The sequence below is a fragment of the Eumetopias jubatus genome, unplaced genomic scaffold, assembly GCF_037043125.1.
Source record: "Eumetopias jubatus isolate StellerSeaLion01/CBP00866 unplaced genomic scaffold, mEumJub1_p1.0 scaffold_17, whole genome shotgun sequence".
In the NCBI taxonomy this organism is placed as follows: domain Eukaryota; kingdom Metazoa; phylum Chordata; class Mammalia; order Carnivora; family Otariidae; genus Eumetopias; species Eumetopias jubatus.
Genome location: NW_028274823.1, coordinates 42063642 through 42078052, shown reverse-complemented (window position 1 = coordinate 42078052; position 14411 = coordinate 42063642). Strand labels below are relative to the sequence as shown.

Genomic DNA, 14411 nt, shown 5'->3' with positions numbered 1-14411 from the left:
TTCAGTATCGATTATAAATTTCATTTCTGTCTGCCTACAAGCCATTAGCTTAGATCAATATATTCTCTACCCTTGGTTAAGTAATCATTGAGGCTGTTGATGATTTCAGCAGAGTCAGGGCATGTCCCTGGCTGTCTTGGTGGGGGAGCTCAAGGCAGTCTTCTGGCCCAGGCTTACCTAACCCAATTCAGGCCTGTCTTGCAAATAAATCATTTATTCCCACCTTCAAACAGTAAGAGCGTGGCCAGCTCTCTTAGTTCTCTGGGGCCAGAAGTCCAGCCTGGAGCTCCTCTGGCCCAGCATCTGGTAGTGTCCTGTGTCCTAAGAGTGCTGGTGTTACGAACTTTGGGCATCTTCTAAAGGTGAAGCCCTCAGTTTTCCTATCAGCTGGGATCTGGGAGGAGAGGCAGGGGAAAGGAGGCTTGGGTTCACAGTGCATCTCTCCAGGACACACTCTGGGGGTTGGAACAGTGTCCAGAAGCAGGGGAACCTAGCTGGTAGCAGCTGAGTGCTCTGAGTAGATGGGCTCTGCACAACAGCCCCGCTGTCCCCTCACCCCCTCCCAGGTGGGAAACGCCATTGCTCCCAGAGCATTTACTGGACAGTGGCTCTCTCCCTGTTCTCAGCCACTCTCTGCAGACACACTGCCCACCCTGCAGTGAGCATCAGTGTCTGACGCTCCATCCAGCCACGTCACTCCCTTGTTTAAAGCCCTACCTGGATGTGGGACGGGTCTCTTCCCCGGGCTACATCACCATTTTCCCCCTGCCTTTCAGCATTGCCGCCATACCCAGGGCCCACAGCTTGCCCAGGGCCTGCGCCTCTGGTCTTGACTCATGAGGCTTTCTCTGCCCGAGAAGGCTTTCTTTCCTGCTGCCCGCAGAGGGCCCTACTGCATAAATAAGGAAGTGCACAATGGCGTTCAAGAGCCTTTGGGTTTTGAACCCCAGCACTGCCACTCCTGGCCCGTACTCTTCCTGCCTGCGAGTTCTTTTAGCTCTCTGGGACTCAGTTTCCTCATCTGAAAAATGGGTCAACGGTGGCCTCTCACTAGGGGTCTTTTGAAGATGAAAGGAGATTCCACACAGGGTAGTTGTCATAGGACATAGAAATGGAGACTCCAACAGGGCACGGAGACTCGAGAGATGTGACCTTCTAAATGAGGGCCAGACCAAGAAGCACACTTTCAAAGAGGTGGGCGAAAATCAGCTCTGCAGCCCTGGGATGGACGTGGAAACATTGAAGTGGTCTTGCATTTTGCAAACGAAAGTGACTCTAGGGCAAATCATCACCCAAGAGTGGCCAGAGTTGTCACGGGGCCTTAGCTGGGCAGGGGCAGGGGCAGGCCTGGCCCCCCGGTACAGTGGCAGGCACGAAGAAAGTTGCTTTGTGAGTTGTGCTTGTTCTAAAGTATGGTTACACGAGGTCAATAGATGTGAGCTATGGTTATCGCTCTTATTGAATATTTGGTCAGCAATCTATGTGTGACTCCTAATGCAAGCAAGGGAGGTGAAGGTGTCTGCGTCTGCAGTATTCCAGATGGCTAATTTTGTCGGAAATATGGCAAGTTGAAATAAAATAGCAGCCAAGGCTGGGATTCCTCAGCATCAGCAGGCGTGGAGGGGGCCAGGCCCGCCTGGACCCACCACACACCTTTGTACCCATGGCCAGCCCTGCTGCACCCACTCGTGAGGGCACTTCCACAGGATACCCACTCTCCTCTTCCTATCGAAGCCGGAGTCCTTCCCTTTTTTCTAGCCTAATGCTCAGCCAGGGTGCCTTTTCAGCTGAACAAATCTGAGACACACCAGGACAAAGTGGGTGGCATGACCCCGTCTTCTGTTTTTGTCCCCGCACTAGGTGATGCACAGTGAATACCATGGAAACGGGTGCTTCCCAGGGATCAGATAGCTTGGCATGGCTGGGGCCCAAGCTGCTCAGTGACACCATCCAGCCCTCACCTCTGGGCAGGCCTATGTTGGGGGAAGGAAGTTTCTTGAGCCTCAGAGTCCTGTGGTTAAGCTGCTTTTGATCTTACTAGTTGTGTGATTCTGAGCATTTTACTTAAATTATCTTGCTTCCATTTTCTCCCTTGACTCATAGGGCTGGTATAAGGCACATGCTGAATGCTCAGCAGACATTTTCTGACTTTCCTTCCTTCCTTCCCTAGAGAAGAAAAGTGCAAAGGCCCTCTAGGGCCTTTGATGTGTTAGTAATGAGAGAGTCATATTCTACGATTCCATTTATATGAAGTTTAAGGATAGGCAAAACCACTATATCATGATTTCTATTCATGGTGACAGAGATCAGAAGAGTGTCTGTCTGTCTGGCTGTGAGGAGAGCGAGGAGGGATGGGGAAAAGAGGAGGGAACTTTCTGGGGTTAAAGGAAAGGCTCTGTATCTTGACCTGGGTGGTGGTCAGAGCTATACACTTAAGATCTGCACATTTTACTGTATGTAAATTATGCTTCAATTTTAAAAATGAGGAAAATATTGGAAATGAGTCATGAAAATCCTAGAATAAATAGTATTTTAAAAAAATCAGGCGGCAATGTACTTTGAGGCCACTGTCGTCCAAAGATCCTCAAATTGGGAATTTTATTTCCTCTGACCAGGTCCTTGGGGCTGGTCCTAGACTTAGGTTCATCTGAGGGCTTCTGCAACTTCATTTCATTTCTGAACGAACTTCTGGAAGGAGAGATCGGAGAAAGCTCAGTCTTCTGTGCAGGGGTAGAAGGCCCAGCCAGTGGTAGAGAACGTCTAGGCTTGGGCACTTGAACCCTCGGGGAAGGTGACAGCCCTGAGCAGTGGTGCCAGGGCCGGGCCTGGAATAAGGAGACCACTGGGTGAGTCTATCCTGGCCTTCCTTCTGCACCAGAAGCTGCTGCCTGGGAGGCCTCTAGTCCCTACCTGGCCTCTGGCCCAGACCCTGGTTCCACTCTCTAGAAACTGTTCTCCTAGACCACTCCCTGGCCCCTCTCCTAGCCCTCGATCCTCTCTCTGAGTCTCAGGCAAAGCCAGATACTGTGTCACTTAAGCAGGCTACTGTCCCTAAGCTGTCCCACTCTCAGGGCCATGGAGGTGTTCTGCCTTAGGGAGACGTCAGTGGACAAGCCTGGGCGGGGGGGCGACCTGGAGTCACCATGGGCATATCCTGGAAGGCCGCCCTATTCAGAACCAAGCAATCAGAGGTCTGTGAACCCCACGGTCAACCCTTAAGAGCAATCCCTCAGTTTGAACTGGTATGAGGTTACCTGATCTCAGGGCTATCACTCCTCAACCACATCTCTGGTAGTCCTACAAGCCTTGGTGTGAAACCTGGCATCCTCCTGCTCTTTTACCACCTTCCATTCCCCAACCCCCAGAGGCAGTCACTTTCATCCTTTTTCATTTGATCCTTTTGGTATTTACCTCCGCACTTCTAACAGTATTCATTTACTACCATTTTCCCCTTTGATCCCCCGCATCTAGTTAATGAATACATCCATCACATCACATATTTTATCTTTTTTGTGCGGGGGAGTACATAGCACTTCTACTCTGCTGGCAAATTTCAATTACACGATACAGTGTCACCGACTATGTCACTGTGTCTTACATCAGATCCTCAGACTTTGTTCGTCTTGTAGTTGAAAGTTTATGCCCTTTTACTAAACTCTCCCTACTCGGCCCTCCACCCCCCACCCCCCAGTCCCTGGCAACCACTTTTCTACTCTCCGTTTCTGTGAGTGCCTTTTTTGGTTTCCACTTATAAGTGATACCACACAGCAGTATTCGTCTTTCTCTCTCTGGCTTCACTTAGCACAATGCTCTCAAGATCAATCCATGCTGTCACAAATGGCAGGATTTCTTTCTCATGGCTGAATAACAGTCCACTGTACCTATCTGTACACCACATCTTCTTTGTCCATTAATCCTCTGATGGACACTTAGGTTGTTTCCATGTCTTGGCCATTGTGACGAGTGTTGCAATGAACATAGGAGGGCAGAGATCCCTCTGATATCCTGTTTTCATTTCCTTTGGATATAGGCTCATAAGTGGGGTTGCTGGACCCTATGGTAGTTCTATATTTAATTTTTGGAGGATCCTCCATACTGTTTCCCATAGTGGCTGTACTAATTTACATTCCCAACAACAGTATGCCAGGGTTCCCTCTTCCCCACAACCTCACTGGAGACAACACATTCTTGTTATCTCTTGGGCTTTTTTGTTTATTTTACGATAGCCATTCTAACAGGTTATGAGGTGGTATCTCTTGTGGTTTTGATCTGTATTTCCCTGACATTAGTTATGTTGAACACCTTTTCATGTACTTGTTGGTGACTGTATGTCTTAAAAATGTCTATATTTAGTTCCTCTGCCCATTTTTAAATAGAATTGTTTGGATTTTATTTTTTTTTCGATTAAGTTGCATGAGTTCTTTATATATTTTAGATATTGAGCTTTTATCAGATATATGATTTTCAAATAGTTTTTCCCATTTTCATTTTGTTGATGTTTCTTTTGCTGTGCAGAAGCTTTTGTGTTTGGTGTGGTCCTGCATTTATTTTTGTTTTTGTGTTTTGTTGCCTTTGCTTTTGGCATCAAATTAAAAAAACTCATCACCAAAACCAATGTCAAGGAGCTTGCCACCCATGTTTTCTTCTAGGAGTTTTATGGTTTTAGGTCTTACTTAGTCTTTAATCCATTTTGAGTTGATTTTTCTATATGGTATAAGGTAATGGTCCAGTTTTGTTCTTTTGCATGTGACTGTCCAGTTTTCCCAACACCGTTTATTGAAGAGACTAGCCTTTCCCAATCATCTGTTCTTGGCTCCTTCATCATAAATTCATTGGCCATATATGCTTGGGTTTATTTCTGGGCTCTCTATCCTGTTCCATTGACCTATGTGTTTGTTTTTATGCCAAATCACTTCTTGATTTTTCTCTTTTCAGTATTATTTGTTGACTTGTCACTATGGAAAGTGAGGATTTTATTTCTCTCACTCCCCTGGCCCCACCACACATAAGCACCCACTCCATCCTCTCAACATAGTTATACTGTAATTTAGATTTGCTCAACATGCCAAATTTGCATTATTAATTTGCACTATGTAATTGCTAGTCCCAATTGAGCTATGTAGTATACTATAATAATTTTTCCTTTCATGCATCACTTGCTTTCCCTCGAGTTCATAATTGTCTTATTTTTTTCATTTGCTTAGTTTTCTACTACATATTAATAATTCAACCTTAAATATTCCAACAGTTGTCTAAATTTGATCTCCATGTGTTCATATTCAGTGGGCATCTTCTTAAAAATATCACCACAACACCAAAAAAAAGCAAATAATCTAATTAAAAATGTGCAGAAGACATGAATATTTTTTCAAAGAAGACATACAGATGGCCAACAGACACATGAAAAGGTGCTCAACATCATTGATCATCAGTGAAATGCAAATCAAAACCACAATGTGCTATCACCTCACACCTGTCAGAATGGATAAAATAAAAAACACAAGAAGCAAGTGTTGGAGAGGATGTGGAGAAAAAGGAACCCTCGTGCACTGTTGGTGGAAATGCAAACCGGTGTAGCCACTGTGGAAAACAGTATGGAGTTTCCTCAAAAAAATAAAAATAGAGTTACCATATGATCCAGTAATTCTACTACTGGGAATTTATCCAAAGAAAGTAAAAATACTATTTGAAAAGATATGTGCACCCCTATGCTTATTGCAGATTATTCACAAGGGCAAGATATGCAAGCAACCCAAGTGTCCATGAATAGATGAACGGATAAAGAAGATGTGATATATATACAATGGAATATTACTCAGCCATAAAAAAGAATGGAGTCTTGCCATTTGCAACAACATGGATGGATCTAGAGGGTATAATGTTAAGTAAAATAAGTCAGTCAGAGAAAGACAAATGCCATGATTTTATTCATACATGGAACTTAAAAAACAAAACAAATGAACACAGAAAAAAGAGACAAACAAAAAACCAGACTCTTAACTAGAGAGAACAAACTGGTGGTTGCCAGAGGGGAGGTGGGAAGGGAGATGAGTGAAACAGGTGAAGGGGGTTAAGAGGACACTTACGCAATGAGCACTGAGTAACATATAGAATTGTTGAATCACTATATTGTACACCTGAAACTAATATAACACTGCATGTTGGTTTAAAAAATTTTTTTAAACTTAAAATTAAATAAAAATAAAAATACATCACTGCATCTTAGACTCAAAGGATGTATAGCCCTCCTGGGGACATGCAGGGCTACCGTCAGGGGTCTTTGGCTGGTGTGGATCCCTGCCTTGGGTCAGGGAGAGAGGTCAGAAGCCTTGGCATTGGACAGACGTGAGTACGAATGCTGCCCCTTATTGGCAGGGCCCCCGTGATGCTCTTTCCACACCTGCTAACATGGGAGCACTGATGTCTCATCATAGTGTAGTTACGAGAATTAATTCCTAGAGCATGGAAGACACATAATATATGATGGCTTACTTTCCTGTGGGGAAAATCAAGAACAATGAGGTCGCTGAAAGTACTTCATCTTCTAGAGCTTTCTCTCTCCATCCCCAAAGTACTGACCAGGCTCTGCCCATTCATCAAGGCTTCCAAGACACTGATACTCCTGCTAGGAAAGGTAGCTAAAACTGCTATAGCATGGCCCATTAGTTCCATGATTTCCTCTAAAAGAAGGAGCCTCCTTAATAGCAACATCAATCTTATTTTTGAAATATTCTAAACAAAGGCAGAAACTCTGAAAGAAAATATTGATAGAATAGCAACATAAAAGTTAAAAACTGATGTACATCTGGGGGGAAAAATACCCTAATAGAAAAGTAAAAGGCAAGCAACACACTGGGAAAATATTTGCAATATATAAGTCAGTCAAGGGCGGGGGGCTGACTTTCCTAAGGACCTGGACCAGTTAGGGAAGAGATGGCTCTTCAGCCTCCCAGGCTAATGTTTTCCCTACCATTCATTCATTCATTCATTCAAAATGTATGTATTGAGTTCCTTCAGGTGCCTGGCCTTGAAGTATAATGATATTCAAAACCGGAAATGGTTCCTGCCCTCTTGGAACTCAGTCCAGTGGAGTGACAGATACCCATCAGATAATTCCATTTGGGAGTGTATATCTATCATCCAAGGTAAATGCTGTAAAGAAAGGAGAGCTTGCAGCAGAGGACCTAGGTTAGACTGGGGTGTGTGGGAGGACTTTCCTGGCTGGTGACACTTGAACTGAGAGCTGGAGGGTGAGTAGGAGTCAAGGAATGCATGTGTGTAGGGAGAGGGGGGAGAGGAGAGAGAGAGAGAGAGAGAGAGAGAGAGAGAGAGAGAGAGAGAGAGAGAGGCATTCCAGATAGGGAAAATGGTGTGCTAAGGTCCTGTGGTAGGAGGCCCATGGAACAGTTGAAGAACAGGAAGAAGGCCAGTGTGGCTGGAGCCTGGAGAGGGAGAGGAGGCTGGAGGGGTAGCCACTGGCTAGACTGTAAGAGGGGTCTTGTGGGCCTTGGTAAGACTTTGGATTTTAACCCTAAGAGCAATGGGGAAGCCACTGAAGGATTCCAAGTTGGGGAAGAGGCTGGAGGTGAATGTATGGCTGGATTTACATTCGAAATGGTAGCTCTGGCTTTGGAATGGAGAATGGATGAGGGTGGGTGGGAGGCAGTCTTATTGCCAAAGTCCAGGTGAGAGATGATGATGGCTGGGGGTGGGTGATGGCATAAGAGTCAGTGAGACAGGCAGAGTCAAGAGCTCTTCAGAAGATAAAGCGACAGGGCTGCCCCCCATCCCTCATCCTTGTGGACTAGGGCAAGGCCAGAGCAATAAGCCTCTATCAAGACTGACAGAACATACCAGTCTCTGAAGACCTAAGTCCTAGTACAGTGGGATTTCAGAAAGGGGAACAATCCCAGCCAGATGGGGCTGCATCAAGGTAAAGTATTCCAGGGCTCTGTTCTGACTATGGCTGGAGAGATGGGGAACCAGGTCTGGTTCTAACCAGGTGCTCGCAGGGGCTCTGTGAGCAGAGGAGGGAGCATGGAGGGCATAGGATGCCCAGAATGCGGTAGTGGGCCTGAGGGTATGGCATGAGCCTCCACTGCTCCTCCTCTCCTATTCCCAGGACAGAAGGCACCTGTCTTATGTTTTTATTTTCTATCTTGAAAAAAGAAATTGCAACTTTCACAGTGTCACAAAGCACATGGACTTGTGATTTGCTCCACTGTATATGTAATACATTCAAGGAGTTTTAGTGAATTTATCTTATTTTTTTTCTGGGAAAATTGGCAAGGGTAGGGGTAAATTGTCTCTTCTAGTCCTACTCTGGGAATGTGGAAATGGGAATCAGTGGAGGAAGAGCTTGCAGGGGCAAAGTGATAGGAAAGGGTCTCTGGAAGGAGACCCCCTCCTGAGCCAAGGGGGAGCAGGGAACTGCAGCTGGCTCCAAATAGCCTGGACTGGCTTCAACAGGCCATGACTAGCTAGGATGAGTCTGAACTGATCCTAAGAAAGCAATGGTGAGCTAAAAACACTTATCGTATTAAGGGCCAGTGAATGCTGATTTGAGCCAATCTGGACCAACTTCCTGAAATCAGTCTGAATAGTGTGATGCACTTAAAACCAAGCATACTATTTGAATTTGGCCTATTTTGAGCTACTTGTAGCTAGTTTGGGTGCCTGTTTTTTGAATTATCATCTTCTTGTGTGTGTGTGTGTGTCCATATATTGACATCTGCCTGTTTTGCCTCTAACTTCTTGGAAATTGAGTTTGGTCAGGGCATGACAGTTGATCAAACTAGTTCTATATGCAGGTAAGTGGCAATAGGGTTTTCTGTGGGAGGTTCTCAATCTTGACATCTCCCCCTCCTTAGAAAGGAGACCTGAGGACAGCTTTCAGGGTGTTGGCAGCCTTTGCATACTCCCTCAGGGCTGGCCTCGATGGGGGCCTTCCTGGAAGTTAACAGCCAACATGGCTCTGAGGAAGGGTCCCTGGGAAGGCCCTATCTGCACAGCAGCCTTTAGGCCAGACCCCAGAGGCTTTTGAGCTGGCTGAGGCTGATTTTATTAACTATCTCAGAAAGGAACCCCAGTCTTTTTCGTGCAACCCAGCCTATCCACGTAGTGGTGTAGGCTGGAAGTCTATCTGGAATATGGATGGTCTGGAGCAGCCTGGACAAGGCAGTATCTGGATACCAAGGGCTGTGATTGCATACTCTGACTTGCTCTGTTTATAACATGTATCCTGCCCTGCTTCTAAAAGGTTCAATGGGGGATGAATTTTGATTTGAGCTCTTCTTTCTACCACTTCTACCACAGCCCAATTACTTAAAGGTACACACGCGCGTGCGTGTACACACACGCACGCACGCACGCACGCAGGATTTTGGTATTTCTCCAGAAATGTCACCAGGGAGAATTATTCCTTAACAAGCTGCAAGCCTGACCCTACATGAGCCAGTTCCCAACCTGATCTCCAGCCTCGTGCTGTGCCTGCTGCCCCTCCCTGCCCCCAGCTCCAGCCTCCTGCTCTGGAGCGCCCCACCCCTCCCATGGTACCTGCGCATGCTGCTCCCCGCCTGCAAGGTGGCCTTGTCCTTCCACCATTCTTTGCCTAGTTAGGTCCCTGCCATTTCCCAGCTCACAGCTCAAGGACTTCTTACTTCCTCTGGATGCCACATTTGTAGTATATGCTCCCAGAATGCTTCTTATCACAGTTTATGATCGTACATTGTTGCGGTAAGTGGTTAGCTGACAAGCGACACCATAAATGTCATCTTTTAACATATCCAACCAGATAATATCATTAAGTAGACTGTTCCTCAACCTTATCACTATAGACATTTGGGGCCAGGTAATTCTTTGTTGCGGGGCCTGTCCTCTGCTTTTTAGGATGTTTAGCGGTGTCCCTGTTCTCTATGCACTAGAAGCCAGTAGGGCCCTTCAGTTGGAACAACCAAAAATGTCTCCAGACAATGCCAAACGTCCCCTGGCAAGCGGGGCAAAATTACTCCTGGCTGAGAACCACTGACCTAGGGCAACTGCTTGTGAGAAGTTTGGGATTTCAAAGGCTGGTTTCCTGAGAGCCCCTTTGCTGAAGCCCTGGTTTCTTTCTAGACGAGGACTATGCAACAGGCATATAATGTGAGCCACATATGTAATTGTAATTATCAGTGTTCTAGTAGCTGCTTTATAAGAAAGTAAAAAAACAGGTGAAGTTAAATTTAATAATATTTTATTTAACTCAACATATCCAAAATATTGTCATTTCAGCCTGTTCTCAATATTATTATTAGTAAGATATTTTACACTCTTTTTTTTCTGCCAAGTCAACAGAATCTAGTGCATATGTTTCTCAATTTGGGACTAGTCATATGTCAAGGGCTCAAGAGCCACATCTGGCCAGTGACTAGTGCATTAGACAGGCCTGGGAGGGTAGACTTCAGTTTTCTTAAAGGGCATGCATGGCCTGGCCCATCCCTTTATATGGTCACTAGATTGCACTCCCAGCCTTCAGCAGAGCCATGCACAGCCTGCTTTTGCCCACTTGGGCCCGCAGGTGATTTGCCCATTTGGAGCACCCCACAGAGGGGTCCCGACAGCCGTGACCATGCTCTGGAGGGCCAGCCCACCCCGCAGTCATCCGTTAGTAGCTAATGAGATGGGTGGGTTGCCTGTGAGCTAACGGGAGGCTGGAGGGTCCCTGTCACACACACACTGGGCAAGACATGCTGTTTCCAACCTCTGCAGGCAGATGTCCCACCCACCCCCAAACACCTGTCCTCATAACTCATTGCTCAAAGGGAAGCTCAGCCCTCCGTAAACACTGGCCACCTGAAAAGACACTTTCTATTTTCTTAAAAGACAGATGTTCTTAACTAAAATGACACTGGCCAATAAGTTGGATGCTGTCCCTAGTCCAGGGACTTGTCCTGAGTCTCCAGGCCACTCTGCAGGGACACAGGCCGGCTGGGGCACTAGCCCAGTCCCGCAAGATCATCCTGCAAGGTTCTCCAGACTCCCATCTCTGACTTATCTCCAGGTCTGTGCCCTCAGCACTCTCATGTCCAGGCTGTGCGGCTTCTGGGGAGTTCTCCTCCCAGGGAGCGCCTGCCTGAGGAATTGAATTGCTTCCTGCAGCCCAGCCCTGGCAGTTCCTGCAGGCTCTACTGAGCACCGTCCCAGGCCACAGGAGTGAGGACTCTCCCTTGGACCTGGCCGTCTCCAGAAGCCAGGACACGGCCCTCCCTAGTGAGGGCCACTTGTGTCTTGGCTGCTGGGGCAAATCATGAGCGTTAAGCACGTCCTTTTTAGTAAAGAAACAAAGTTTTCCCCAAGTTGTCACCTGGTCACTTTGAGCAACTCAGGAACTCAGCAAAACACAGAAGATGGGGTGAGGGTTGCACGCTGGCTACAGCACTGAAATGGCCATTGCCTTTGTGCGTCTCAGGTCTGATTCCCACAGGCCCCAGGAGCCTCACTAGGCAGGCATGTCAATCAGGAGGATGCGTCTGGAATGCCTACCTCATCTGACCCCCAGTGTAGCAGCCGGCTAAGTGCCTGCAGGCTAAGTGTCTGCACGTGTTAGCCAAGAGACACACACTGTGCCCAGACCCGCCTCAGGAAGTTGGACTTACCCCTCCTGGCTTGCCTGATCTTTGGGCTCAGCATATTCCAGAAGCCGCCAGTCCAGAGTCCTTGTGCCGATCATGCTGTCATCCACTTCCCTTTTCTCTTCCTCTGGCCCAACTGCCCCTCCTGCCCGGCTCGGGCCCCCATGGCTGCTGGCTTTACGGGCGAGGCTCCCTCGGGCTCCCACTCCTTGCTTCCGACCGACGACTTGCCTTGGACTACACCAACCTCAATGCATTATTTATCCATCCCAGAATTAATTCCCATCCAAGCGAACCAGTAAAAGGCTCGGTAAGGGCTGCTGATCAATCACTGGGCCAGGGCGGGGCGGCCTGGCTGTCCCTCTGCCCCGGGGCGCACGCGGCACTACTCATCCCGGAGCCTCGCGCGCGTGGGGCTCTGCTCCCCTCCGGCGGGCGGGCGGGTCCGCGAGGAGGGCGGTGCAGCCCGGGCCCAGCCCCGCGGGCGGGTCGGATGGCTCCCGGCTCCCGAGCGGATCCGCCCACTGCGCCCACTGCGCGGGGAGGGCCAGTCCGGCGCGCCGCCGGCAAAGAGAGGCCGCTGGAAATCCGCGCCGCCGCCGCCCTCCTGTCGTGCGAAGCACTCCCAGCCACCCACCCCCCCCGGAGAGCGCTCTTGGGGAGAAAGGGGAGACCCCTCCCGGCCAAGGCCCCCTCCAGCGCCCATCCAATGGGACCCGCTCTGTCTGATGTCTCCGGCCAGGGGGGTCCAGGAGGCGGTTTCCGAGCTCACAGTTCAACTGTGAAAGACAGGTGTGTCTTACACAGAGCTCGCAGCCTGGCCGGTGTTTGGATCCTCCCCAGGGATGGGCCCAGCAAGTGGAGGGATGCCCCTTAGGGATGTTTCCGCAGCCTTAATAAGGTGACAGCAATCAGAATGCACGTGAAGCACTTAGTTTAGGGCCCCTCACGCGGTAGGGTCTCAAAAACTGTTCACTGAGTAGTGAATCTGCTAATTGTCATGCTTCCGTTTAATACTAACATAACTCTAAAGAATGAATAGTGGGGCTTTTGGAGAGCTCAGCCTCAAGAGCCTAAAAACTGCCCAAGAAATGCAATCACAGTAATAGCTATCATTTATTAGGTGCCTACTACATGCCCGGCATTAAGGCTGGTACTTTATATTCCGTATCTCATTTAATTCTCAAATTCTCTGAGGCAGGTGCTATTGTCATGGCTTTTCAGATAAAGAAAATAAGGCACAGAAATGTTAAATAACTTGCCCAAAGTCACACAATACTGTCAGGACCGGAATCTGAACCCCGGGGCAGTGTGTCTACAGCTGATGATCTTCTGTGACGCCAGGTCTCTCTAAATCCCCAAATTCCAACCACTTCATGTGAGCAGTTTTTGGCTTGAGAGTCCTCAACGAACTTGCTGGATGGTGAGGACCAGCTTTTGTGCACCTGAAATGACCCCGTGTGCTGTGTTAGGCATTTGTACCTGGGGCTGGGTCTTTCTGCATCTGAGTGCTGTGTGGTCCTCTTAGTTGAAGATGAGGGATGTGAAAGATGACCTCTCTGTTTGAATGGCCATGCTCCCTCCCTGATCCTCAGAGTGCCCCCATGTCCATTGATCCCCGAATGAAGTATTAATGTGCAATCAACTCTGGTGGCTGGATGTCCAGAAGTTCTGGAGGCTAGGGGTCTAGCCCCGGCAGCAATCCATGCTAGAGAGGGCAGGGTCTGGCCTACAGAGAGGAGGGGAGAATTGGAGAGGTCAAGGACTCACCAGGATGTGGGGGTCCAACGGCCAGGGGGCAGGGAGAAAGCAGAGTTCATGGAGACAAAGCTGTCTTACTCAGCATCCAGTCACTTGTTCTGGCCCTCAGCCACTCCTCAGAAGAGAGGAATCAGTATTTTGAGATAATATTCAAGGCCTTTCATGGTCCGGTCCATGCCTTCATCCGTGACCTATCTCTTGCTGCAGCTACACACGGCCACGTGCACGTGCAGCCCCTGCGTGCCCCTGTGCCTTTGCACCCATGGTTCCCTCTCTCGGGAGTGTCCTTTCCCACAGTTTCAGTTATGCAAGCCCGATTATTCTGAGCAAGTCCCTGCGAACCTCTCCTGATTCTACCACCAGAAGGAGCCATTAAGTACTTCCCCAGGGCTCTTAGCTGTGTGTCTCACAGACTGCCCAACACCCCTCCTGCACTCCCAGTCCTGAGCCTCAGGGCTGGACTCAGGCCACGAGCCCTGGGAGGAATACTGGCTTGAGGGACAGATCCAAGAAACACCACTGAATGACAGAATTGCTCTTCTTTTCTTTTCTGGCCAGGTAGAGGTCGGGTCAGTCTGGGACACAGGCTACCCGGGAGGAGTGGGGAGGATACAGATCTGGAAAGTCTCATGTTGACATCAGGGTCACAGGATGAGGTCCCGTGGCCAGTGACAATGTCTTGAGCAATCCTGAAGCCCTGTGAGTAATGCAGCCTGGACCACGTCCTCCAAGCCAGAGAGAGGAAAATGCCCTGAAGACTTAGTTTGGGTCCACTCATACTTGTTTTGGTTGAGAAACCACCCCCGGTTGATTTTCCTGTGCAGCTGTTTCCCCCAATGACATTAAGTCGCTGCTCTCACCCGCCTGCTTTTCCCGGGATCAGTGTTGGACTCAGACAAAACCACGGAGGCTCTGGGCTCAAACCCAGAAGTAAAGCTGGGAACAGGGCAAGAGCTAGTCTGGACTCTGCACCCGAGAACGATGGAGGATGGGGGTGGGGGGGGTGCGGGCAACATAGCTCTTCCTTTTCCCTGCCCTCAG

General features: G+C 48.5%; 1 protein-coding gene across 5 annotated transcripts in view; it reads right to left on the bottom strand.

Moving 5' to 3' along the window:
- The window catches only part of ARHGAP22 (Rho GTPase activating protein 22), a 173851-nt gene that overhangs the window by 133055 nt on the left and 26385 nt on the right, over positions 1–14411 (bottom strand). For 2 of the 5 annotated variants that reach the window (XM_028098520.2, XM_028098521.2), the window contains exon 1: positions 11634–12053. The exons of 1 other annotated variant lie outside the window; for it this stretch is intronic. In XM_028098520.2, coding sequence (XP_027954321.2) covers positions 11634–11667 — 34 coding nt within the window. In that variant the 5' untranslated portion in view covers positions 11668–12053. Of the gene's footprint in view, positions 1–11633; positions 12057–14411 lie in introns of those variants that run through there. 2 more of the 5 variants (XM_088020053.1, XM_088020052.1) reach the window with 2 other exon arrangements.